We start from the raw sequence: 27,935 nt of genomic DNA, 5'->3' as shown, positions 1-27,935 counted from the left end.
GTTGTCTAACGTTCTCTAACATTCTCTAACATTATCTAACGTTCTCTAACATGATCTAATGTTCTCTAACATTATCTAACATTATTTAACGTTCTCTAATATTCTCTAACATTATCTAACATCTAACGTTCTCTAACATTCTCTAGTGTTTCTAATAATCTCTAACATTCTCGTACATTAGGACAGACACAAACCAGACCAGTATGCATCACACAGGGAAGGACTGGACCCTCCAATCTCTACTCAAACCATAGCAACAGGAGACAGAGAGACAGAGAATACAACTTACCTTCAGCTAGTAACAGTGCTGTGGAGAGACAGAGCAGGAGGGTGAGAGAAAGGACAGAGGAGAGAGGAGGAAGGAGAGGAGAGAGGAGAGAGGAGAGAGGAGGAAGGATGTAGGAAGGACATGAGAGAGGAGAGAGGAGGAAGGAGAGGAGAGAGGAGAGAGGAGGAAGGAGAGGAGAGGAGAGAGGAGAGAGGAGGAAGGAGAGAGGAGAGAGGAGAGAGGAGGAAGGACATGAGAGAGGAGAGAGGAGAGAGGAGGAAGGACATGAGAGAGGAGAGAGGAGAGAGGAGGAAGGACATGAGAGAGGAGAGAGGAGAGAGGAGGAAGGAGAGGAGAGGAGAGAGGAGAGAGGAGGAAGGAGAGGAGAGGAGAGAGGAGAGAGGAGGAAGGAGAGGAGAGGAGAGAGGAGAGAGGAGGAAGGAGAGAGGAGAGAGGAGAGAGGAGGAAGGACATGAGAGAGGAGAGAGGAGAGAGGAGGAAGGACATGAGAGAGGAGAGAGGAGAGAGGAGGAAGGACATGAGAGAGGAGAGAGGAGAGAGGAGGAAGGAAGGACATGAGAGAGGAGAGAGGAGGAAGGAGAGAGGAGAGAGGAGGAAGGAGAGAGGAGAGGAGAGAGGAGGAAGGAGGAAGGAAGGACATGAGAGAGGAGAGAGGAGGAAGGAGAGAGGATGTAGGAAGGACATGAGAGAGGAGAGAGGAGGAAGGAAGGGGAAGGAACATGAGAGAGGAGAGAGGAGGAAGGAGAGGAGAGAGGAGAGAGGAGGAAGGAGAGGAGAGAGGAGAGAGGATGTAGGAAGACATGAGAGAGGAGAGAGGAGGAAGGAGAGAGGAGAGAGGAGGAAGGAGAGGAGAGAGGAGAGAGGATGTAGGAAGGACATGAGAGAGGAGAGAGGAGGAAGGAAGGGGAAGGAACATGAGAGAGGAGAGAGGAGAGAGGAGAGAGGAGAGAGGAGGGAGGAGAGAGGAGGAAGGAAGGACATGAGAGAGGAGAGAGGAGGAAGGAGAGAGGAGGAAGGAGAGAGGATGTAGGAAGGACATGAGAGAGGAGAGAGGAGGAAGGAAGGACATGTGTGTGTGTGTGTGTGTGTGTGTGTGTGTGTGTGTGTGTGTGTGTGTGTGTGTGTGTGTGGTGTGTGTGTGTGTGTGCTCAATCTCTGTCTATTCCAAAGCTCTAGCATAGTTACAGAGTCAGTGTCCCAAATGGCACCCTATTCCCTCAAATTGAACCCTATTCCCTCAAATTGAACCCTATTCCCTCAAATTGCACCCTATTCCTTATATAGTGCGATACCTTTGACCAGAGCCCATAGGATAGATATAGAAACTGAGCTCCATGTAAGAGACTAGCTGGTTGGTGAATATATCCCTCTCAGTTCCCTATTCCTTATATAGTGCGATACCTTTGACCAGAGCCCATAGGATAGATATAGAAACTGAGCTCCATGTAAGAGACTAGCTGGTTGGTGAATATATCCCTCTCAGTTCCCTATTCCTTATATAGTGCGATACCTTTGACCAGAGCCCATAGGATAGATATAGAAACTGAGCTCCATGTAAGAGACTAGCTGGTTGGTGAATATATCCCTCTCAGTTCCCTATTCCTTATATAGTGCGATACCTTTGACCAGAGCCCATAGGATAGATATAGAAACTGAGCTCCATGTAAGAGACTAGCTGGTTGGTGAATATATCCCTCTCAGTTCCCTATTCCTTATATAGTGCGATACCTTTGACCAGAGCCCATAGGATAGATATAGAAACTGAGCTCCATGTAAGAGACTAGCTGGTTGGTGAATATATCCCTCTCAGGTCCCTCTGTAGTTCCAGTCCTAGCTGCACCATTTGAAGCTCTTTGATTTATAATAATAATATAATAATAAGCCATTTAGCAGACGCTTTTATCCAAAGCGACTTACAGTCATGCGTGCATACATTTTTGTGTATGGGGTGGTCCCGGGGATCGAACCCACTACCTTGGCGTTACAAGCGCCGTGCTCTACCAGCTGAGCTACAGAGGACTGTATCATTATTAGCCTGTATATTTGATTCTGCTGATCATTTTACATTATTCACTGTATCATAATTAGCCTGTAGTTCAGGTGTCAGACTGTATCATTATTAGCCTGTAGTTCAGGTGTCAGACTGTATCATTATTAGCCTGTAGTTCAGGTGTCAGACTGTATCATAATTAGCCTGTAGTCAGGTGTCAGACTGTATCATAATTAGCCTGTAGTTCAGGTGTCAGACTGTATCATAATTAGCCTGTAGTTCAGGTGTCAGACTGTATCATAATTAGCCTGTAGTTCAGGTGTCAGACTGTATCATAATTAGCCTGTAGTTCAGGTGTCAGACTGTATCATAATTAGCCTGTAGTTCAGGTGTCAGACTGTATCATTATTAGCCTGTAGTTCAGGTGTTGTGTGGCGTGTGTGTCTTTGTGTGTGTGTGTCTGTGTGTGTGTTTAAATGCTGTACTGTAAATCCTAAATAACGGTGCAAAAGTCAACCACTGAGCCGCATGATTAGATGACAGCCTGGAAAGAGAGAAAGGGAGCGAGAGAGGAGGGAAGGGTGGAGAGAGAGAGATACATAGAGAGAGAGATAGATGGGAGGGAGGGGAGACAGAAGAAAAGAGAGAGAGAGAGACTGTGTTGATGCCTCTCTGCCTCTAAGGAACCACTCTGACAACTTCTAGATTCCTCTTCATCATGTTCTCCTTTCATTCTCTCTCTCTGTCTCTCTCGCTGTCTCTCTCTCTCTCTCCTCCCCCCTCTCTCTCTCCCTCTCTCTCCCCCTCTCTCTCTCCTCCCCCCCTCTCTCTCTCCCTCCTCTCTCCCCCTCTCTCTCTCTCCCCCCCTCTCTATCTCTCTCCCCCCTCTCTCCCTCTCTCTCCACCCTCTCTCACTCACTCGCTCGCTCCTTCTCTCTCTCTCCCTCTCTCTCCCCCCTATCTCTCTCGCTCGCTCCTTCTCTCTCCCTCTCCCCCCTCTCTCTCTCTCTCTCTCTCTATCTCCCTCTCTCTCCCCCCCTCTCTCTCTCTCTGTCTCATCTTCATCATGTTCTCCTTTTATTGAGAAACAAGGATAATATTTTCACACGTCAGACTGTTTGGAGTTACTGAAGAACGTGTAATAGAAGTCTTCATATCTTAGTGAGTAAATAAAACACATCTGTTTGAAATCTCCGTCATCTAAGCAAAATACTACATGCGTCCAAAATTACACCATATTCCCTAACCCCTAACCCCCATGGGCCCTGATCATATCCCAGTCCGCGTGATCAATCTTGAAGCGTGGATTCCGATTGGTCAGACCAGCGTTGAATAGTCCTTAGCACGGGATACTTCCTGTTTGAGTTTCTACCTATAGGAAGGGAGGAGCAAAATGGAGTCGTGGTCAGATCTGCCCGAATGGAGGGCGGGGGAGGGCCTTATAACCATCCCGGAAGTTCGAATAGCAATGGTCGAGAAATTTAGCAGCCCGAACACAACAGTCTTAAGGTGATAGAACTTCGGCAGCCTAGTCCTCAAATTTGCTTTGTTAAAATCCCCAGCAACAATAAATGCAGCCTCAGGATATGTGGTTTCCAGTTTGCATAAAGTCTAGTGAAGTTCTTTGAGGGCCGTCGTGGTATCGGCTTGAGGGGGGATATACACGGCCGTGACTATAACCGAAAAATACGGTCGGCATTTGATTGTGAGATATTCTAGGTCGGGTGAACAAAAGGACTTGAGTTCCTGTATGTTACTACAGTTACACCATGAGTGGTTAATCATGAAACACACACCTCCGCCCTTCTGCTTCCCAGAGAGATATTTATTTCTGTCTGCCCGATGAACTGAGAACCCATCTGGATGGACCGATTTTGACAGAATATCCAGAGAGAGTTTCCGTGAAACAAAGTATGTTACAGGCCCTGATGTCTCTCTGGAAAGAAATCCTCGCCCTGAGCGTGTCGACTTTGTTATCCAAAGACTGAACATTAGCGAGTAGTATACTTGGAAGCGGTGGGTGGTGTGCGCGCCTCTTAAGTCGAACCAGCAGGCCGCTCCGAGTGCCTCTCCTCCGCCGGCGATGTTTTGGGTCAGCCGCTGGAATCAGTTCAGTTGCCCTGGGGAGAGCAAACAAAGGATCTGCTTCGGGAAAGTCGTATTCCTGGTCGTAATGCTGGTGAGTTACCGCCGCTCTGATATCCAATACTTTTTCCCGGCTGTATGTAATGATACAAAACACTTTCTGAGCTAATAATGTTTTTTTTTAAATACATAAAAACACAAAATACCGTTGAGTTTCCTAAGAGCTAGTCGCGAGGCCGCCATCTTCATCGGTGCCAGGTTTATATAGAGACGTTTCAAGTGTCATATTATGTCTATATACATTGTTGTAGCGATGTGCAAATAGTTAAAGTACAAAAGGGAAAATAAATCAACATAAATATGGGTTGTATTTACAATGGTGTTTGTTCTTCACTGGTTGCCCTTTTCTTGTGGCAACAGGTCACAAATCTTGCTGCTGTGATGGCACACTGTGGTATTTCACCCAATAGATATGGGAGTTTATCAAAATTGGGTTTGTTTTAGAATTCTTTGTGGGTCTGTGTAATCTGAGGGAAATATGTGTCTCTAATATGGACATACATTTGGCAGGAGGTTAGGAAATGCAGCTCAGTTTCCACCTAATTTTGTGGGCAGTGTGCACATAGCCTGTCTTCTCTTGAGAGCCAGGTCTGCCTACGGCGGCCTCTCTCAATAGCAAGGCTATGCTCACTGAGTCTGTACATACACTACCAGTCAAAAGTTTGGACACACCTACTCATTATCTTTATTTTGACTATTTTCTACATTGTAGAATAATAGTGAAAACATCAAAACTATGAAATAACACATATGGAATCATGTAGTAACCAGAAAAGTGTTAAACAAATCAAAATATATTTTATATTTCAGATTCTTCAAATAGCCACCCTTTGCCTTGATGACAGCTTTGCACACTCTTGGCATTCTCTCAAACAGCTTCACGAGGTAGTCACCTGGAATGCATTTCAATTAATAGGTGTGCCTTCTTAAAAGTTAATTTGTGGTACAAGGTAAAATATCTGCCCATATGCCCTTGAGCAAGGCACTTAACCCTAATTGTTCCAGGGTCGCCGATGAGTATTCATACACACAATATTAGTATTATCTTAATTTGCGACATCCAAAGTCATGTTGAGCTTTCCATGTTACACAGCACAGCATCCTCATGGTCCTTCAATCCTGATAGGAACTATCATCCTGGAACAATTCTATTCAGAGGACACATTTTTTACTTTTATATTATTATTTTTGATCTTTCAATGTTAAGTTGTCCTGAAGATAAATTGTACTTTTTCTCTACAAGAAGTAAAGTGAGGGGAAGAGACTGATTCGAGGTGAAATGTGGGTCCAGTGGTCAAACAGGATGATGACTGACTTTTTAAAAGAACACAGAGGCCAGGATCACAATAGTTACCATGCCAATGAGCTTCATACAACCCTGTGACCTGAAGAAAGACGATATAATTCTCTCTCTCTCTCTCTCTCACTCTCTCTCTCACACTCTCTCTCTCTCTCACACTCTCTCTCTCTCTCTCACACTCTCTCTCTCTCCTCTCTCTCTCTCTCTCTCTCTCTCTCTCTCTCTCTCTCTCTCACACTCTCACACTCTCTCACACACACCTTCTCCAGTTCCTCCTAGCCCACTGGCTGTGATGCTGCTGACCTGATCTGAATCACCTCTGATAGATACAACCTCAGGGCATGATGGTTGGCACATTCCCCCTCACCGTGCCAGGCAGACATGATCCCAATGGAAAGTGGCAGAGTGGAGAAGGATTACCGCAGGGGTAGATGGGCATTAATCCCACTAACACACATACACACACACTGGCAGTTATTCTTTTTCTCATGCACACACACACTCCTCCCTCTCAGCCTCCCTCCGTCCCTCCCTGCCTCCATCCCTCCTTCTCTCTCTCTCTCCCTCCCTCCCTGCCTCCCTCCGTTCCTCCCTCCCTCCCTCCCTCCCTCCCTCTCCCTTCTCCCTCCCTCTCCCTTCTCCCTCCCTCTCTGCCTCCCTCCCTCCCTGCCTCCATCCATCCATATCCACCCCTCCAGAGGTGCTAACGGTATTGACCACATCAGTGTAATTGAAGGAATGGAGGGCTCTGCTGGCAGCAAAACACCCTGTCAGTACACACATACAGACACATACAGACACTGTGTATATATATATATATATTAAAAAAAATACGGGGTAGATCAGCTTTAATATTGCAGATAGATTGTGGTTTCCATCAATGTAATTGTCTGGATCATTTCCAATCCCCCATATACAGTGGGGAGAACAAGTATTTGATACACTGCCGATTTTCCTACTTACAAAGCATGTAGAGGTCTGTAATTTTTTATCATAGGTACACTTCAACTGTGAGAGACGGAATCTAAAACAAAAATCCAGAAAATCACATTGTATGATTTTTAAGTAATTAATTTGCATTTTATTGCATGACATAAGTATTTGATACATCAGAAAAGCAGAACTTAATATTTGGTACAGAAACCTTTGTTTGCAATTACAGAGATCATACGTTTCCTGTAGGTCTTGACCAGGTTTGCACACACTGCAGCAGGGATTTTGGCCCACTCCTCCATACAGACCTTCTCCAGATCCTTCAGGTTTCGGGGCTGTCGCTGGGCAATACGGACTTTCAGCTCCCTCCAAAGATTTTCTATTGGGTTCAGGTTTGGAGACTGGCTAGGCCACTCCAGGACCTTGAGATGCTTCTTACGGAGCCACTCCTTAGTTGCCCTGGCTGTGTGTTTCAGGTCGTTGTCATGCTGGAATACCCAGCCACAGCCCATCTTCAATGCTCTTACTGAGGGAAGGAGGTTGTTGGCCAAGATCTCGCGATACATGGCCCCATCCATCCTCCCCTCAATATGGTGCAGTCGTCCTGTCCCCTTTGCAGAAAAGCATCCCCAAAGAATGATGTTTCCACCTCCATGCTTCACGGTTGGGATGGTGTTCTTGGTGTTGTACTCATCCTTCTTCTTCCTCCAAACACGGCGAGTGGAGTTTAGACCAAAAAGCTCTATTTTTGTCTCATCGGACCACATGACCTTCTCCCATTCCTCCTCTGGATCATCCAGATGGTCATTGGCAAACTTCAGATGGGCCTGGACATGCGCTGGCTTTGGCAGGGGGACCTTGCGTGCGCTGCAGGATTTTAATCCATGACGGCGTAGTGTGTTACTAATGGTTTTCTTTGAGACTCTCTTCAGGTCATTGACCAGGTCCTGCCGTGTAGTTCTGGGCTGATCCCTCACCTTCTTCATGATCATTGATGCCCCACGAGGTGAGATCTTGCATGGAGCCCCAGACCGAGGATGATTGACCGTCATCTTGAACTTCTTCCATTTTCTAATAATTGCACCAACAGTTGTTGCCTTCTCACCAAGCTGCTTGCCTATTGTCCTGTAGCCCATCCCAGCCTTGTGCAGGTCTACAATTGTATCCCTGATGTCCTTACACAGCTCTCTGGTCTTGGCCATTGTGGAGAGGTTGGAGTCTGTTTGATTGAGTGTGTGGACAGATGTCTTTTATACAGGTAACAAGTTCAAACAGGTGCAGTTAATACAGGTAATGAGTGGAGAACAGGAGGGCTTCTTAAAGAAAAACTAACTGGTCTGTGAGAGCCGGAATTCTTACTGGTTGGTAGGTGATCAAATACTTATGTCATGCAATAAAATGCAAATTAATTACTTAAAAATCATACAATGTGATTTTCTGGATTTTTGTTTTAGATTCCGTCTCTCACAGTTGAAGTGTACCTATGATAAAATTACAGACCTCTACATGCTTTGTAAGTAGGAAAACCTGCAAAATCGGCAGTGTATCAAATACTTGTTCTCCCCACTGTATATATATTTTAAATATACAGTACCAGTCAACATTTTGGACACTCCTACCCATTCAAGGGTTTTTCTTTATTTTTACTATTTTCTACATTGTAGAATAATAGTGAAGACATCAAAACTATAAAATAACACATATGGAATCATGTAGTAACCAAAAAAGTGTTAAATAAATCAAAGTATATTTTATATTTGAGATTCTTCAAATAGCCACCCTTTGCTTTGATGACAGCTTTGCACCAGTCCTATTTATGATATCATTTACAACGAGTATACCGTTTTTTTATTTCCCCCCCCCAAAAAATATAGTTTTTTTAAATCAATTAGTATATTTGAATTTAACCATAACATTTGTTGTAATATTTGTTCTGTCTTTTCTGGTGGATTAAACAGAAATTGCAACCAATTTTCTATGGCTTGTTTTAAAAATAGCAATATTTTGGAGATTATTTCATTTTCAAATAACTGAAAAGTGAGAGGTTGTAATCTGAATAAAGGGGAAAAGGCCTTTCTTGAACATGGGGTGAGACATTCTTACTAATTTGCTAGAGAACCAGTTCGGATTTAAGTATAACTTTTGTATGACTGAAGTCTTTAGTAAGAGGTCTAATGCTTTAATATTTAATCATTTCTGCCTTCCGAATTCATATTAATTATATGAATAGGCCCGTTTAATTTTGTCTGGCTTGCCATTCCAAATAAAATGGAATATTTTTTGCTCATATAATTTAATATCGCTAGGTGTAGGAAAAGCCATAAGCAAATAGGTAAACTGGGATATGACTAAAGAGTTAATCATTGTGATTTTTCCGCAAATAAACAGGTATTTTCCTTTCCATGGTAGCAAGATCTTATCTATTTTTGCTAACTTTCTATTAAAATGTATTGTAGTGAGATCATTTCTATCTTTCGGGATATGAATAATGTAAAAGTTGTATTTTTTTAGTGATCCAATACGTAATATAGTACACTTATCATAATTTGGTTGTAATCCAGAGAGGTTAGAAAAATTATCTACATCCTCTATGAGGCTGTGGAGGGATCCAAATTGTGGATTTAAAAGAAAACATGAATCATCAGCGTACGATGATGACGCCTTTGTTTTTAAGCCCTGGATTTCATTGCCTGAGCCTTTTAAAAACGTTTTTACATTATGAAGGGCTTGACATTAATTCATGATTTTTTTTTACTTGGTCTGTAACACCATGGGCCAGATAGCTGACTGTAAATTGCATTGTATTGTGTTGTATGATGCAAGAAACAACTTTACAAAATACAATTAATTATTATTACCATACAGAGAATTAGACAATGTAGGCTACCCCTCTGCCTATTGGCTTATTTGCATATTCAAATTACAACACCGCCCCTTTAATTAAGACATAAGCTTTATAACTGACTGGTTTTTCAAAGACAGCTTGAAATGTAGCTTAAGCCTACACGTTTTGTGCTCTTGTAGGAAGCAGTAACTCGTCATTGCTGACCTATACTTATCTATAACTGGGCTAATAACTTGTCTAACTAGCAAAGAATATTAACAAATGTGCACACCGTGGCTCTGATCTGAACTGATCTGAAAAGCACACTCAATCCCGAAGTGATAGACCGCTCATGGGCTACCCCCACCAATAGAATTCTACTCTGTTGCTCTCTGGCTCTGCCTACAACAAAATCACAAAAATCAATCTTGCAAAGTTAGATTTGTTTTGGTTTGTTGCATTGAAAAGGGGCTGATATAATGTTGATTTATATACTGCAAACTAATGGGGCAAGCTCAGTGAAGTTCAATCTCTTGCGTATCTGCGCGGCCTGGCATTTCTTCTACGAGGCAGGAGGTGTGTGGCCGCCTCAGTTTAGCGGGAACAACGCCTGCAAATTGACCACCCGCCAACGTGGCTGGTGAAATAGACATTCTACCTGCATTTGGCGGGTGGCAGGTGTTAATTTTATGCCTTGGTCAAGGTGGAGAAAAATGTCAGAAGAGAAATCACAGCTTTAAAACAAGGGAGAACAACCTAGAGAGATAGTATTTTAAAGAATGAATGGACACTTTGAATCAGAAAATGCTAACTTACAGTAATCTTGGCCTACATCATGAATAGATAATTTAGATCAGGTAGCATAGCTGAATACATGTATACCTTCCATCAGGTATGTTAGCCGTAGCACACAGAGCAAGTGTAGCAGCTCTGCTTACAGACATGAGGTGTTGCTTTGGAGGCTGCAGAGAAGTGTTACATTCTTCACTCTGTGTGTGTGTGTGTTAGCATGTCTCTCTCTCTGTGTGTGTGTGTGTGTGTGTGTGTGTGTGTGTGAGTTAGCATGTCTCTGTGTGTGTGTGTGTGTGTGTGTGTGTGTGTTAGCATGTCTCTGTGTGTGTGTGTGTGTGTGTGTGTGTGGTTGTGTGTGTGTGTGTGTGAGTTAGCATGTCTCTGTGTGTGTGTGTGTAGATTCTGCCCCCTCTGTGTGTGTGTGTGAGTTAGCATGTCTCTCTGTGTGTGTGTGTAGATTCTGCCCCCTCTGTGTGTGTGTGTGTGTGTGTGTGTGTGTGTGTGAGTTAGCATGTCTCTCTCTGTGTGTATGTGTGTGTGTAGATCCTGCCCCCTCCACTCCCCACCACACCATCTTGCTAGCATCTCTCCCACACACACTTCAATGGCCAAGCATCTCTCCCACACACACTTCAATGGCCAAGCATCTCTCCCACACACACTTCAATGGCCAAGCATCTCTCCCACACACACTTCAATGGCCAAGCATCTCTCCCACACACACTTCAATGGCCAAGCATCTCTCCCACACACACTTCAATGGCCAAGCATCTCTCCCACACACACTTCAATGGCCAAGCATCTCTCCCACACACACTTCAATGGCCAAGCATCTCTCCCACACACACTTCAATGGCCAAGCATCTCTCCCACACACACTTCAATGGCCAAGCATCTCTCCCACACACACTTCAATGGCCAAGCATCTCTCCCACACACACTTCAATGGCCAAGCATCTCTCCCACACACACTTCAATGGCCAAGCATCTCTCCCACACACACTTCAATGGCCAAGCATCTCTCCCACACACACCTCAATGGCCAAGCATCTCTCCCACACACACTTCAATGGCCAAGCATCTCTCCCACACACACTTCAATGGCCAAGCATCTCTCCCACACACACTTCAATGGCCAAGCATCTCTCCCACACACACTTCAATGGCCAAGCATCTCTCCCACACACACTTCAATGGCCAAGCATCTCTCCCACACACACTTCAATGGCCAAGCATCTCTCCCACACACACTTCAATGGCCAAGCATCTCTCCCACACACACTTCAATGGCCAAGCATCTCTCCCACACACACTTCAATGGCCAAGCATCTCTCCCACACACACTTCAATGGCCAAGCATCTCTCCCACACACACTTCAATGGCCAAGCATCTCTCCCACACACACTTCAATGGCCAAGCATCTCTCCCACACACACTTCAATGGCCAAGCATCTCTCCCACACACACTTCAATGGCCAAGCATCTCTCCCACACACACTTCAATGGCCAAGCATCTCTCCCACACACACTTCAATGGCCAAGCATCTCTCCCACACACACTTCAATGGCCAAGCATCTCTCCCACACACACTTCAATGGCCAAGCATCTCTCCCACACACACTTCAATGGCCAAGCATCTCTCCCACACACACTACAATGGCCAAGCATCTCTCCCACACACACTTCAATGGCCAAGCATCTCTCCCACACACACTTCAATGGCCAAGCATCTCTCCCACACACACTTCAATGGCCAAGCATCTCTCCCACACACACTTCAATGGCCAGCAGCTCATTTACATTATAACCTTTGGGAAGTCTTTTTTATTTATTTTTATTTATTTTTTTAAATAAAAAAAAGGGATATTTGTATAAGACAGTGCTTCAATTCACATGACTGAAAAAAGAGAAGTGAGCATTAAACCGCTTTAGTTTCCTCTATTCTACATTACTGCCCATTGGGGACTATGACACAGGACACAGTGCTGCAGGGGATGTCCATTTACAGGTGTGTATGTACAGTGTTTTCATTGTTGCAGTGGGAAACACAAGTGGACAATGGGAAGCACACGGGTGAAGGTGTGACCGGGATGCAAAAAGGAGAGTTCTATTACATCCAGGGAAAGGAGAGAGAAAGGTAGGGGAGTCCCTGTGGGTGAAACATGAGGGGAGGAAAGGAGGAAGAGGAGAGGTGAAAGGAGGGAGAGGAGGAGGAGGAAGAGGGTGTCAGTACCATACCTTTCTGCAGGCTCAGGTCTACCATGCGAGGCTCGGCCAGCTCCAGGAAGAAGTTCTTGTTTTTCTCATACTCCTCATCGTCTATCACCTTCACATGAAATGTCTTGCTGTGAGAGGAGAGAGAGGAGAGGAGAGGAGAGGAGAGGAGAGGAGAGGAGAGGAGAGGAGAGGAGAGGAGAGGAGAGGAGAGGAGAGGAGAGGAGAGGAGAGGAGAGGAGAGGAGAGGAGAGGAGAGGAGAGACAGGAAGAGAAGAGGAGAGGAGAGACAGGAAGAGAAGAGAAGAGAAGAGCAGAGCAGAGCAGAGGAGAGGAGAGGAGAGGAGGGGAGGGACAGGAAGAGAAGAGGAGAGGAGAGACAGGAAGAGAAGAGGAGAGGAGAGGAGAGACAGGAAGAGAAGAGGAGAGGAGAGGAGAGACAGGAAGAGGAGAGGAGAGGAGAGGAGAGGAGAGGAGAGGAGAGGAGAGGAGAGGAGAGGAGAGGAGAGGAGAGGAGAGACAGGAAGAGAAGAGGAGAGGAGAGGAGAGGAGAGGAGAGGAGAGGAGAGGAGAGGAGAGGAGAGGAGAGGAGAGAGGAAAAGTTAATTAGCGAGCAGCAACAGGCTGAGACAGCAGCAGGAAGTCAACAGGAGGATTAATAACCAGCGTGGTGAAAAGAGGTCAAAGGTCAGCTGCTGTCCCTGACGACGGTCACTAGGTCGCTCTAGGACAGCTCTGTCATTGGCTATCCACATTGGCTCTCATGGCTGTCTTGACATCCACATCTATCACACTGTAGCGTAAACATCTCATTGGACGCGTACACATCTCATTGGACGCGTACACAGATTTTCAGATGTTATCGCAGGTGCAGTGAAATGCTTGTATTTTCTAGCTCCAACAGTGCAGTAATGTCGAGTAATACAAAAATTAAGAAATATCAGTACGAGCAATGTCAGAGTCCGGAATATAAATATAAAGGATGGTGTGTATAGACAGTTTGGACAGTGTATGAATAGAAATAGTGTGTACAGCAGTAGTTATAGTGGATACAGTATATACATATAAAGTGGGTATGTAAACATTATTAAAGTGACCAGTGTTCAATGACTCTATACAGCAGTCTCTAAGGTTCAGGGCTGGGTACCAGGTGGGAGCCGGTTAGTGACAGTCTCTAAGGTTCAGGGCTGGGTACCAGGTGGGAGCCGGTTAGTGACAGTCTCTAAGGTTCAGGGTTGGGTACCAGGTGGGAGCCGGTTAGTGACAGTCTCTAAGGTTCAGGGCTGGGTACCAGGTGGGAGCCGGTTAGTGACAGTGTCTAAGGTTCAGGGCTGGGTACCAGGTGGGAGCCGGTTAGTGACAGTCTCTAAGGTTCAGGGCTGGGTACCAGGTGGGAGCCGGTTAGTGACAGTGTCTAAGGTTCAGGGCTGGGTACCAGGTGGGAGCCGGTTAGTGACAGTGTCTAAGGTTCAGGGCTGGGTACCAGGTGGGAGCCGGTTAGTGACAGTGTCTAAGGTTCAGGGCTGGGTACCAGGTGGGAGCCGGTTAGTGACAGTCTCTAAGGTTCAGGGTTGGGTACCAGGTGGGAGCCGGTTAGTGACAGTCTAAGGTTCAGGGTTGGGTACCAGGTGGGAGCCGGTTAGTGACAGTCTCTAAGGTTCAGGGCTGGGTACCAGGTGGGAGCCGGTTAGTGACAGTGTCTAAGGTTCAGGGCTGGGTACCAGGTGGGAGCCGGTTAGTGACAGTCTCTAAGGTTCAGGGCTGGGTACCAGGTGGGAGCCGGTTAGTGACAGTCTCTAAGGTTCAGGGCTGGGTACCAGGTGGAAGCCGGTTAGTGACAGTGTCTAAGGTTCAGGGCTGGGTACCAGGTGGGAGCCGGTTAGTGACAGTGTCTAAGGTTCAGGGCTGGGTACCAGGTGGGAGCCGGTTAGTGACAGTCTCTAAGGTTCAGGGCTGGGTACCAGGTGGGAGCCGGTTAGTGACAGACAATTTAGGAGGGGTTCTGAAAGACACTCATGGGGGGTGTCCACTGAAAGCTGACTAGCATCAACAACTGGAACCTAAAAGACACCCACCATGAGCGCCCATTACATTTGCCCAAGAAGAGAGAAACAAAAGAATAACACCAAACTTAAAGACTGAAAACAAACCAAAAAGGTGGAGCAATACGAAATCAGGGAAGATCAGATAAAGGATTGTTTGCCTAGAACTTTAAATTGGGAGCGTCAACTAAAGGTGTTAACCCTCCACAGATATCAAGACCCCTGGAGCACTGGGCCAGCCACTCTTAAATAGCACCTGGGCCAGCACAGGTGAAACACCTTTCCACTAACGAGATGGCAACCAGCACAGCTTTAACACATACTGACTAACGAGGTGACACCCTAACGGTGCGCCCTACGTGCTAACGAGCTATGCATGCTAAAGTCCAACCTCAAAACAACCTAAAAAATAAAAATAAAAAATGGAAAAACTAAAGTGTCACACTCGTTGATGAACGGGTCAGACCAACGCGCAGCGTGATATGCACACATGTTTATTAACACGAATAAACACACAACAAAATAATAAACTAATGACACGTGAAGTCCTAAGGTAACACACAAACAAACCTTATACAGAACAAGATCCCACCACCCACTAGTGCCAATAGGCTGCCTAAGTATGGTCCCCAATCAGAGACAACGAGTGACAGCTGCCTCTGATTGGGAACCACACCGGCCAACATAGATCTAGACATACTAGACTTACAACATAGACCTACACCACATAGAAAATACACACCCTGACTCAACAAATAAGAGTCCGTGGGCGTGACATAAAGCCTGTAACAGTAACACAAACCTGTAACACAAAGGATGCACGTAGACAAGATTGAATAGAAAGCGGTACAAACCACCTCAAGATAAAAACATAATATTCGAAATCAGTAAGTTAGACTAAATATTAGCATTTCATATATTCGCAGTAAATAAAATTCAATCTGGATAATAACACAAAACAAATCATAAGGCTAGAGAAATATATCGACAAATATTACAACAACACGCAACACCCAAACATGTCGGAAGATAAACGAGGAGAACCAATCCCCAAGAGGAAACGCGACTCGACTGATACAGATGATATATGCTTTTCACCACTGGGTCTGGTATGTGTGGAAAGCGACCTGTTGAAGTCGATAAATGACAAATTGGGCATACTAGAATTGGTCAGTAAGGACGTAAAAGAGTTGAAAGTGAGTCTTGAAATGAGTGACGAAAAAGCATCGATAATGCAAACAGAAACCAAAAAATTTAAAGTGACAGTAACTAAGATGGAAACGGACGTTAGTGAACTAAAAAAGGAGAACAACCTTCTGAGAGAAGCCTTACTAGACATCCAAACTAGATCGATGAGAGAAAATCTAGTACTTACGGGTATTCAGGAAAAGGAGGGAGAAATAACAGAGAATATTATGAAGGACTTCCTGCATACAGCGCTTCAAATCCCACTCGAGGCTGTCGATAAAATCCAACTCGAACGTGTACACCGTTTCGGACAAAGAGGACAGAAATATGAGCGCCCAATCGTTGCCAAATTTGCATTTTTTAAGGATAAAGCTATGGTTAAAAGCCTAGGAAAAAGAATTGCTGGCACAAAAATAGGCATGAATGATCAGTTCCCGAGGGAGATTGCAGTAAGGCGCAAAGTTCTGTAACCAATCTTCAAGGAAAATAGATTAAAAGGGAAACGTGTGGATAATCTATATATTGACAACCAAATGTTCAGAGACACAAAGACTACTCCATGGCTATTCTAAAAGTTGTAATAGAGGAGTTGAATAATGGAACACCCAATACTAGCAATGATAGGGATTGGAATATTAAATAACATTTATAGTAAGTATAGTATTTAAAAAAGGATAAAACGATATAACAAGAAAAGATAACAAGCAGAATAATACATTTTCAACTACAACTAATTAGAACATTGCATTTTTGGCGGGCAATTGTTGTTTTGGCGGACGGTTGTTGGGGTTGGTCCTGTGTTCTCCCTGGCGTCCTTTCCCCCTTGCGGCAGGTGTGGGATGTGGGTGCGTTTGCACGCTCTGCCCATTTCCTCCGCAGTCAACCATGTGGTGTGCATTTTTGTGTTTGGAAAGGTGGGGTGTTAATTGAGTGAGAGGGGAAATGGTTGCATATCCTAGAGCCGACCGGGTGTCTATGAGCAGGGGTAGTGAGAGAGGGGGACCAGAGTGTTTGTGTCTCAGGTGAAGAGGGTGGATCTGATCTCCATCACCTAGGACTTGACATAGATCAAGTAGATTAATCAAATCTGACATTGTTGTCAATTTCTGCTCAATCTTGCATGCTTTCTCAATCAGCTGTAACTGTATGTGCATTCGTAAATCAGGTCCTTTCTTGAGTTAGGCTCTGGGATATAACAACCGTTGAGTATCTGATTTTATGGTGGATTGTGGAGGAGGGGGGTTGAGTGTGTTGGAGTATGTGAGTATGTGCGTGTGTGTTTGTCCGGCATCTGTTGGGGGGGGGGTGGGGATGTTGGGGGGGGGGGGGTATGGGATGGACCACGGTAATTATTTGCTAGGATAATAATTGCTTGTCAATAAATTAAATGTAATACAATGGCAATCCGGGTTATATGTTAAAATCCTACGTATGAACTGCCAACATTATTACGCATATTAATTGATAATGAAGGAAAATAAGATATGCAAGATATTTGAATGTGTGCCGTTTTCGATGGATGGGTCCTGGCCTCTCGGGGCCTTAGGGATCCGGAGGGACGTGGGTGGGATGCTGATCACTGGGATGACGGCTCAACTTGGGATGGGGAGGGGCTTTAGCGGGGGAATTAGTGGAGAACAATTGAAGGGATACTTGTAGAAATGCAAATATCATGGACACTCAATCATTACGAGGTTTTTTAATGGTAAATTTACAAACATATATAATGATAAATAGTAGCTCAGTTGGTAGAGCATGGCGCTTGCAATGTCAGGGTTGTGGGTTCGATTCCCACGGGGGGCCCGTATGAAAATGTATGCACTCACTAACTGTAAGTCGCTCTGGATAAGAGCATCAGCTAAATGATTAAAAATGTAAATGTAAAATGTAATTAATAGTAATTTCTATCCGAATGTGCAAATTGTCCAAATAGATATGCAAGGTAGATGGATTATTTTAAATATGTTATTGGACCATAAACAGATATGGCTCATTAACATTTACGGACCAAATAATGATGATCCACACTTCTTTGACAATATATATAATAAATGATCAACCCTGCAAGCAATTCAAGACAATATTATTATGGTGGGGGATTATAATACTGTTTTAAATAGCTCAATGGACCGTAAAGGAAATCACACCACAAACAATCACCCACATGCTCTTAAGGAAATTGTGAATGTCATGGATACATTAGAACTAGTAGATATATGGAGGCTTAAATATACTGATCTAGTGAGATATACATGGCGGAGACTGAATCAAGCTAGTCGTCTTGACTTCTTTCTTATCTCATTCTCATTGGCACTAAAAGTTTAAAAAGTGTTGATAGGGGACAGAATGCGGTCGGACCATCATATAATTGGGCATATACATTACTCTTACTGAATTTCCACGTGGGCGAGGATATTGGAAATTTAATCAAAGCCTATTGGATGATAATTTATTTTTAACTAGGACAAAGGAATTTATAACTGACGTTTTCCGACATAACATAGGTACAGCAAATCCCCCTGTATGGGACACCTTTAAATGTGCAGTACTCATCTCGAAAACAAAAGCAATTTAGGTCAAAAGAGTTTATACTAACAAAGGAAATAGAAAGTCTAACAGAACAGATAGATGCCAATAAAAACTGTAACATAGAGGCTTAGAATAAATTAGAGGAAAAATAAAAATAAATGGAGAAACTTATTCAAGAAAGGTCAAGTGTAATATATTATAAGAATAAAACAAACTGGATGGAATATGGGGAAAAATGCACCAAATTATTTTTAAATCTTCAACATAGGAATGCTACCAAAAATAATTTCATGAAATTGGTTACAATTGACGGAGTAACCCATGATTCACCAAATTATATTTTGAAGGAGGAAACAAGGTATTTTAAACATATGTTTTTGTTTCAGTCGCCTCCATCTCCTCCAACTGAAGCTAATTGTAGAGATTTTTTTTCTATTGATAATGTAAAATTAACAGCCAAACAGAAAGACTCATGTGAAGGTGAAATTACAGAGGATGAACTTCTGGATGCAATTAAAGACTTTAAGTCTGGGAAAACTCCAGGGTTGGATGGCATACCAGTCGAAGTATACCAAACCTTTTTTGATATACTAAGAGGACCGCTATTAGCATGTTTTAACCACTCCTATGTAAATGGTAGATTATCTGACACTCAAGAAGAAGGTCTGATCTCATTATTACTGAAACAGGATACAAGTGGAAAATATAAAGATCCAGTCCATTTAAAAAATTGGAGGCCCCTTACACTTCAGTGTTGTGATGCAAAAATTCTAGCAACATTTATAGCGCATAGAATTAAAAAGGTATTGTCGGATATTATTCATTCTAATCAGACAGGTTTTTTACATGGAAGATACATTGGAGATAATATAAGGCAAGTATTGGAAACAATAGAACATTATAGAAAATTGGAGAAACCAAGCCTGCTATTCATAGCAGACTTCGAAAAGGCATTTGATAAAGTATGACTGTTTATATATAAATGCCTGGAGCATTTCAATTTTGGTGAATCTCTTATAAAATGGGTCAAAATCATGTATAGTAACCCTAGGTGTAAAATAGTAAATAATGGCTATTTCTCAGAAAGTTTTAAACTGTCAAGAAGAGTGAAACAAGGTTGTCCACTATCGGCATATCTATTTATTGTGGCCATCGAGATGTTAGCTATTAAAATCAGATCCAACAATAATATCAGGGGATTAGAAATCCAGGGATTAAAAACAAAGGTGTCATTGTACGCTGATGATTCATGTTTTCTTTGAAATCCACAACTAGAATCACTCCACAGCCTCATAGAGGATCTAGATACATTTTCTAACCTCTCTGGATTACAACCAGATTATGACAAATGTACTATATTACGTATTGGATCACTAACAAATAAAAAATTTACATTGCCATGTAGTTTACCAATAAAATAGTCTGATGGTGATGTGGATATACGCGGAATACATATACCAAAGGAAATAAATGATCTCACTTCAATAAATTATAATAGAAAATTAGCAAAAATAGATAAGATCTTGCTACCATGGAAAGGTGGGTGCCTGTCAATTTGTGGAAAAATCACCCTGATTAACTCTTTAGTATTATCCCAGTTTACCTATTTGCTTATGGTCTTGCCTACGCCTAGCGAACAGTTTTTTTAATTATATGAGAAAAAAATATTCAATTTTATTTGGAACGGCAAGCCAGACAAAATTAAACGGGCCTATTTATATAATGAATATGAATTCGGAGGACAGAAATTATTAAATATTAAAGCATTAGACCTATCACTAAAAGCTTCAGTCATACAAAAGGTATACTTAAATCCGAACTGGTTCTCTAGCAAATTAGTAAGATTGTCTCACCCAATGTCCAAGAATGGCCTTTTTCCCTTTATTCAGATTACAACCACTCACTTTCAGTTATTTGAAAAGGAAATTATCTCCCAGATATCACTATTTCTAAAACAAGCCATAGAAAGTTGGTTGCAATTTCAATTTAATCCTCCAGAAACGACAGAACAAATAATGCAACAAATATTGTGGTTAAACTCAAATATACTAATTGACAAAAAAACTTTTTTTTTGGACAACATTTAAAAAAAAAGGTATAATTGTCACGGTTTCGGCCGAGGCTGCTCCTCTTCCTTGTTCGGGCAGGCTTCGGCGGTCGTCGTCTCCGGAGTACTAGCTGCCACCGTTCTATGTTTCATGTTCATTTGGTTTTGTCTGTTCATAACACCTGTCCCTTATTTGTGTCTTAATTGTTTCCCTATTTAGTTTCGTGTGTTTGGGTCAGGTGTTATGCGTGATTGTTTTTGTCAGCCTGCCTCTAGGAGTTTGTGTCTCTCGTCATTGTGTTTTTCGAGAGTTCGCACTGCGTGCGCTTTTCTTGTTGTTTCCGCACTTTGTTTCGTGCGTAATTGTTCGCGCCACCCGGTTGGGTTGGCGACTTATTATTGTGTTGGACTTTACTAAAGTTCTGTTGAAGTCCTCCTGGTTTCCTGCGCCTGATTCCCTACTTATCCACCCACACCACTCTGACAGAATCACGCATCACATCCATGGAATCAGCAGGAGCGACCGCGCCGACAGCCGAGATGGCTGAACGTCTTCGTGGTCAGGAGGACCGCATCAACCAGGTCTGTCATGCCCTGGAGGGGGTGATGAATACTCTGCACCGATGGGAGACCAGCGGGGTTCCCACACCTCCACGAACCGAACCAGCCCCATCGGTCAGCCCTCCTGTCTCATCTCCGGAACCTAGTGGGATTCGGCTCTCGCTCCCGAGGGCGTACGACGGCTCCACTGCCGGGTGTCAAGGGTTCCTGCTGCAGGTGGAGCTCTACCTCGCCACCGTACACCCGGCGCCCTCGGGACACGAGAGCGTCTCAGCCCTCATCTCCTGTCTCACCGGCAAGGCGTTGGAGTGGGCCAACGCCGAGTGGAGGAGAATGGACGCCGCTACCACAAACTATGCGGAGTTCTCCCGCCGCTTCCGTGCTGTGTTCGACCATCCACCAGAAGGGAAGGCGGCGGGGGAGCGTCTATTCTACCTCCGACAGGGGATGAGGAGCGCCCAGGACTTTGCCTTGGAGTTTCGGACCCTAGCGGCTGATGCAGGGTGGAATGAGCGGGCCCATATCGACCATTTCCGCTGCAGCCTCCGGGAGGACGTCCAGCGAGAGTTGGCGTGCAGGGACACTTCGTTGACTTTCGACCAGCTTGTCGACATGGCCATCCGGCTGGATACCCTGCTCGACACCCGTGGGCGTCCCGGGAGGGGGGGTTCGCCCATTCCACTCTCCAGCACCTCCGAGCCGAGCCCTATGGAGCTCGGAGGTGCTGGCGCTAGGGAACGGAGGAGGAGGAGCCCGAGGGGACCCGGCCCTTGCACCAACTGTGGTCGTGGAGGGCACACCGCGGCTAGGTGTTGGGGCGGGTTCTCCAGTGAGGGAGAAGGCAGGTCACGCATTGGGGGGTCCCCCCAGGTGAGTAGGCGCCCTGCTTACCCAGAGCTTTCTGTCATGCACCTAACCTTGCCTGTTTGTTTCCCACAGGTTGCACCTCGTTCCCAGCATAAGGCGCTGGTAGATTCAGGCGCAGCTGGGAATTTTGTAGATCGCCAGTTCTGTATAGAGTTAGGGATTCCCCTCCTTCCAGTGGATAAGCCTTTCCCCGTCCATGCCCTAGATAGCCGTCCGTTAGGGTCTGGGTTAATTAGGGAAGTCACAGCACCCCTTCAGATGATGGCGCAGGAGGGTCATGAGGAGAGAATTCAGCTCTATCTGATTGACTCTCCTGCGTATCCGGTAGTGCTGGGTCTTCCCTGGTTGATGACTCATGACCCTCTTATTAGGTGGCGAGAGAAAGCTCTTAAAGGGTGGTCTGCTCAATGTGAGGGGCGGTGTCTGGGTGTTTCCATAGGGGCGACCTCGGTGGAGAGTCCGAATCTAATGCCAGCACTGCAGATTCCCCCCGAGTATGAGGATTTGGCACTGGCGTTCAGTAAGACTAGGGCGGCGCAGCTGCCGCCTCATAGACGGGGGGATTGTGCGATAGATCTCCAGTCAGGAGCAGCTCTCCCGCGGAGCCATGTGTATCCCTTGTCTCAAGAGGAGAGAAAGGCTATGGAGACGTACATCTCTGAGTCTCTTAGACAGGGATACATACGGGCCTCCGTTTCACCCGCTTCCTCAAGTTTCTTTTTTGTGAAGAAAAAGGATGGAGGTCTGCGCCCGTGTATTGATTACCGCGGTCTCAATCAGATCACAGTGAAGTACAGCTATCCACTTCCTCTGATTGCGACTATGACGGAGTCACTGCACGGTGCGCGGTTCTTTACAAAATTGGATCTTAGGAGCGCATATAACTTGGTGCGCATTCGAGAGGGCGATGAATGGAAGACAGCGTTTAGCACGACTTCCGGACACTACGAGTATCTAGTCATGCCATATGGGTTGATGAATGCTCCCTCAGTCTTCCAATCCTTCGTCGATGAGATTTTCCCGGACATGCAGGGACAGGGAGTAGTTGTGTACATCGACGACATTCTGGTGTATAGTCCTACCCGTGCTGAGCATGTAGCCCTGGTGCGCCGAGTATTGAGGAGGCTGTTGGAGCATGACCTATATGTCAAGGCAGAGAAATGTCTGTTTTTCCAGAAGTCGGTCTCCTTTCTGGGTTACCAGTTATCTGCGTCAGGGGTGAAGATGGAGGTAGACCGGGTGTCAGCTGTGCGTAATTGGCAGACCCCAACCACTGTGAAGGAGGTGCAACGGTTCTTGGGTTTTGCGAATTATTACCGGAGGTTTATCCGGGGTTTTGGACAGGTGGCAGCTCCCATAACGTCTCTGTTAAAGGGGGGTCCGGTGCGCTTGCGGTGGTCAGCTGAGGCGGACAGGGCATTTGGGAGACTGAAGGACCTGTTTACCTCGGCGCCGGTGTTGGCGCATCCGGATCCCTCTTTACCGTTCCAAGTAGAGGTGGACGCGTCAGAGGCCGGGATAGGGGCCGTTCTTTCCCAGCGGTCTGGCACTCCACCTAAACTCCGTCCCTGTGCGTTTTACTCAAAGAAGCTCAGTCCGGCGGAGCGGAATTATGACGTAGGAGACAGGGAGCTGTTAGCCGTGGTACAGGCCCTAAAGGTGTGGCGGCATTGGCTCGAGGGGGCTCAACACCCTTTCCTCATTCTAACTGACCATCGTAACCTGGAGTACATCCGGGCAGCTAGGAGACTGAATCCTCGCCAGGCTCGCTGGACTATGTTTCTAGCCCGGTTTGTGTTTAAAATCACATACATCCCTGGGTCCCAGAACGGGAAGGCAGATGCTCTGTCTCGGCGGTATGACGCAGAGGAGAGGTCAGTTGAGTCCACGCCCATACTACCGGAGTCTTGTCTGGTTGCTCCGGTGGTGTGGGAGGTTGATGGTGAGATCGAGCGGGCGTTACGCACCGACCCGAGTCCTCCACAGTGTCCTGTGGGTCGGACGTACGTTCCGCTCGAGGTACGCGATCGCCTCATTTGTTGGGCTCATACGTCCCCCTCCTCTGGCCATCCGGGTATCGGCCGGACAGTGCACTGCCTTAGCACGAAGTACTGGTGGCCAACGTTAGCTAGGGATGTGAGGATTTATGTCTCCTCCTGTTCGGTGTGTGCCCAGTGTAAGGCGCCCAGACATTTGCCCAGGGGTAAGTTACAACCCCTGCCTATTCCACAACGACCCTGGTCCCACCTCTCGGTGGATTTTGTTACCGACCTTCCCCCCTCACAGGGGAATACTACCATCCTGGTCGTTGTGGATCGGTTCTCTAAGGCCTGTCGTCTCCTTCCCATGCCGGGTCTACCCACTGCCCTACAGACCGCAGAGGCTCTGTTCACCCATGTCTTCCGGCATTACGGGGTACCCGAGGATATAGTGTCTGACCGAGGCCCCCAGTTCACCTCTAGAGTGTGGAGAGCATTTATGGAACGGTTGGGGGTTTCGGTAAGCCTTACCTCGGGTTACCACCCGGAGAGTAATGGGCAGGTTGAACGTGTCAATCAGGATGTGGGGAGGTTTCTGAGGTCATACTGTCAGGGCCGGCCGGAGGAGTGGGCGAGATATGTGCCCTGGGCCGAGATGGCACAGAACTCTCTTCGCCACTCCTCTACCCAACTAACCCCTTTTCAGTGTGTATTAGGGTACCAGCCGGTTCTGGCACCATGGCATGAGAGCCAGATCGAGGCCCCCGCTGTGGATGAGTGGGTGCGGCGCTCGGAGGAGACGTGGGACGCTGCACACGTCCATCTGCAGCGTGCCATACGTCGACAGAAGACGAGCGCCGACCTACACCGCAGTGAGGGGCCAGTGTACGCACCTGGAGATCGAGTCTGGCTCTCAACCAGAAACCTGCCCCTCCGCCTGCCCTGCCGGAAGCTGGGTCGGCGGTTTGTGGGGCCATTTAAAGTCCTGAGGAGATTGAACGAGGTGAGTTATAGGTTAGAACTACCTGTTGATTACAAAAATATTAACCCCTCGTTCCATGTGTCTCTCCTCAGGCCGGTGGTAGCTGGCCCACTCCAGGACTTTGAGATTGAGGAGACTCCTCCGCCCCCGTTGGACATCGAGGGGGCTCCGGCGTACACCGTGAGGTCCATCCTGGATTCTAGACGCCGGATGGGGGGTCTTCAATATCTCGTGGAGTGGGAGGGGTACGGTCCGGAGGAGCGGTGCTGGGTGCCAAGGAGGGACGTATTAGACCAGTCCCTACTGACCGATTTCCATCGGGGTCATCCTGCGCGCCCTGCTCCGCGTCGTCCGGGTCGTCCCCGAGCTCCGGGTCGGCGCACGGCTGGAGCCGCGCGTCAAGGGGGGGGTACTGTCACGGTTTCGGCCGAGGCTGCTCCTCTTCCTTGTTCGGGCAGGCTTCGGCGGTCGTCGTCTCCGGAGTACTAGCTGCCACCGTTCTATGTTTCATGTTCATTTGGTTTTGTCTGTTCATAACACCTGTCCCTTATTTGTGTCTTAATTGTTTCCCTATTTAGTTTCGTGTGTTTGGGTCAGGTGTTATGCGTGATTGTTTTTGTCAGCCTGCCTCTAGGAGTTTGTGTCTCTCGTCATTGTGTTTTTCGAGAGTTCGCACTGCGTGCGCTTTTCTTGTTGTTTCCGCACTTTGTTTCGTGCGTAATTGTTCGCGCCACCCGGTTGGGTTGGCGACTTATTATTGTGTTGGACTTTACTAAAGTTCTGTTGAAGTCCTCCTGGTTTCCTGCGCCTGATTCCCTACTTATCCACCCACACCACTCTGACAATAATCTTTGTAAATGATATCATCGGTAGGACTGGTGGAGTTATGTCGCACATGCAGCTAACAAAAACAATGTCTGCTCTACCCAAAATTACAACAAAATAATTGCAGTCTTACCGCAAAAATGGAAGAGGAATGTGGAAGGAGGAGAAAGTAAGGAACTTGTCTGTCGGCCTTGCATTAAAGAACATAATTGGTTAAGGAAAACTGGATTAATAAAAAGGTATATCAGTTTCATTTAAGGACCAATGTATTGACAGCCGTCCCATATAGATTGCAAATAGTTGGGAGATTTTTGACATACCGATCCCATGGCATAGTGTTTATGAATTGATACGCAAAACGACACCGGATTCAAAACTTAGAATCTTTCAATTTAAATTATTATATAAAATTCTTGCTACCAATAGAATGTTATTTATATGGGGGATACAATCTTCCCAGCTCTGCAGATTTTGCTGCGAAGAGATCGAATCATTAGATCATTTGTTTTGGTACTGTCCATTTGTAGCTTGTTTTTGGACACAGGTCCAGGAATGGCTAAAGGATTGCAATATTTACCTGGAGCTAACCCTGCAGATAGCACTACTGGGTGATCTGAAAAGTCATAGTCAATCGATCAATAACATAATAATACTATTAGCAAAAATGTTTATTTTCAATTCACAATCTGTAGAAACAATGAGAATAGAAAGGTTCAGAACATTTGTAAGACATCACAGTACAGTTTAAATATACAGTGGGGAGAACAAGTATTTGATACACTGACGATTTTGCAGGTTTTACTACTTACAAAGCATGTAGAGGTCTGTAATTTTTATCATAGGTACACTTCAACTGTGAGAGGCGGAATCTAAAACAAAAATCCAGAAAATCACATTGTATGATTTGTAAGTAATTAATTAGCATTTTATTGCATGACATAAGTATTTGATCACCTACCTACCAGTAAGAATTCTGGCTCTCACAGACCTGTTAGTTTTTCTTTAAGAAGCCCTCCTGTTCTCCACTCATTACCGGTATTAACTGCAACTGTTTGAACTCGTTACCTGTATAAAAGACACTTGTCCACACACTCAATCAAACAGACTCCAACCTCTCCACAATGGCCAAGACCAGAGAGCTGTGTAAGGACATCAGGGATAAAATTGTAGACCTGCACAAGGCTGGGATGGGCTACAGGACAATAGGCTTGGTGAGAAGGCAACAACTGTTGGCGCAATTATTAGAAAATGGAAGAAGTTCAAGATGACGGTCAATCACCCTCGGTCTGGGGCTCCATGCAAGATCTCACCTCGTGGGGCATCAATGATCATGAGGAAGGTGAGGGATCAGCCCAGAACTACACGGCAGGACCTGGTCAATGACCTGAAGAGAGCTGGGACCACAGTCTCAAAGAAAACCATTAGTAACACACTATGCCGTCATGGATTAAAATCCTGCAGTGCACGCAAGGTCCCCCTGCTCAAGCCAGCGCATGTCCAGGCCCGTCTGAAGTTTGCCAATGACCATCTGAATGATCCAGAGGAGGAATGGGAGAAGGTCATGTGGTCTGATGAGACAAAAATAGAGCTTTTTGGTCTAAGAAGAAGGATGACTGCAACCCCAAGAACACCATCCCAACCGTGAAACATGGAGGTGGAAACATCATTCTTTGGGGATGCTTTTCTGCAAATGGGACAGGACGACTGCACCGTATTGAGGGGAGGATGGATGGGGCCATGTATCGCGAGATCTTGGCCAACAACCTCCTTCCCTCAGTAAGAGCATTGAAGATGGGTCGTGGCTGGGTCTTCCAGCATGACAACGACCCGAAACACACAGCCAGGGCAACTAAGGAGTGGCTCCGTAAGAGGCATCTCAAGGTCCTGGAGTGGCCTAGCCAGTCTCCAGACCTGAACCCAATAGAAAATCTTTGGATGGAGCTGAAAGTCTGCATTGCCCAGCGACAGCCCCGAAACCTGAAGGATCTGGAGAAGGTCTGTATGGAGGAGTGGGCCAAAATCCCTGCTGCAGTGTGTGCAAACCTGGTCAAGACCTACAGGAAACGTATGATCTCTGTAATTGCAAACAAAGGTTTCTGTACCAAATATTAAGTTCTGCTTTTCTGATGTATCAAATACTTATGTCATGCAATAAAATGCACATTAATTACTTAAAAATCATACAATGTGATTTTCTGGATTTTTGTTTTAGATTCCGTCTCTCACAGTTGAAGTGTACCTATGATAAAAATTACATACCTCTACATGCTTTGTAAGTAGGAAAACCTGAAAAATCGGCAGTGTATCAAATACTTGTTGGAAGTAGAGGCCTGGGCATTGTTGTTCACTAGTGTATGGGTTGTAGGTTGGTAGAGCATGGCGTTTGCAACGCCAGGGTTGTGGGTTTGATTCCCACGGGGGGCCAG

At 45.6% G+C, this 27,935-nt stretch overlaps 1 protein-coding gene across 1 annotated transcript in view; it reads right to left on the bottom strand.

Moving 5' to 3' along the window:
• slc8a3 (solute carrier family 8 member 3) overlaps positions 1-27,935 on the bottom strand; it is a gene marked incomplete at both ends in the record, with an annotated part of 129,630 nt that overhangs the window by 22,950 nt on the left and 78,745 nt on the right. The window contains one exon of the mRNA XM_084181526.1: positions 12,509-12,620. Within this exon, the coding sequence (XP_084037652.1) occupies positions 12,509-12,620 (112 nt within the window). The remainder of the gene's footprint in view (positions 1-12,508; positions 12,621-27,935) is intronic.

This window comes from Coregonus lavaretus (assembly GCF_964263955.1).
Source record: "Coregonus lavaretus genome assembly, chromosome: 18".
NCBI classification, from domain to species: domain Eukaryota; kingdom Metazoa; phylum Chordata; class Actinopteri; order Salmoniformes; family Salmonidae; genus Coregonus; species Coregonus lavaretus.
Note: the sequence above shows the minus strand (reverse complement) of the source record. Positions and strands in the feature narration are given on the sequence as shown.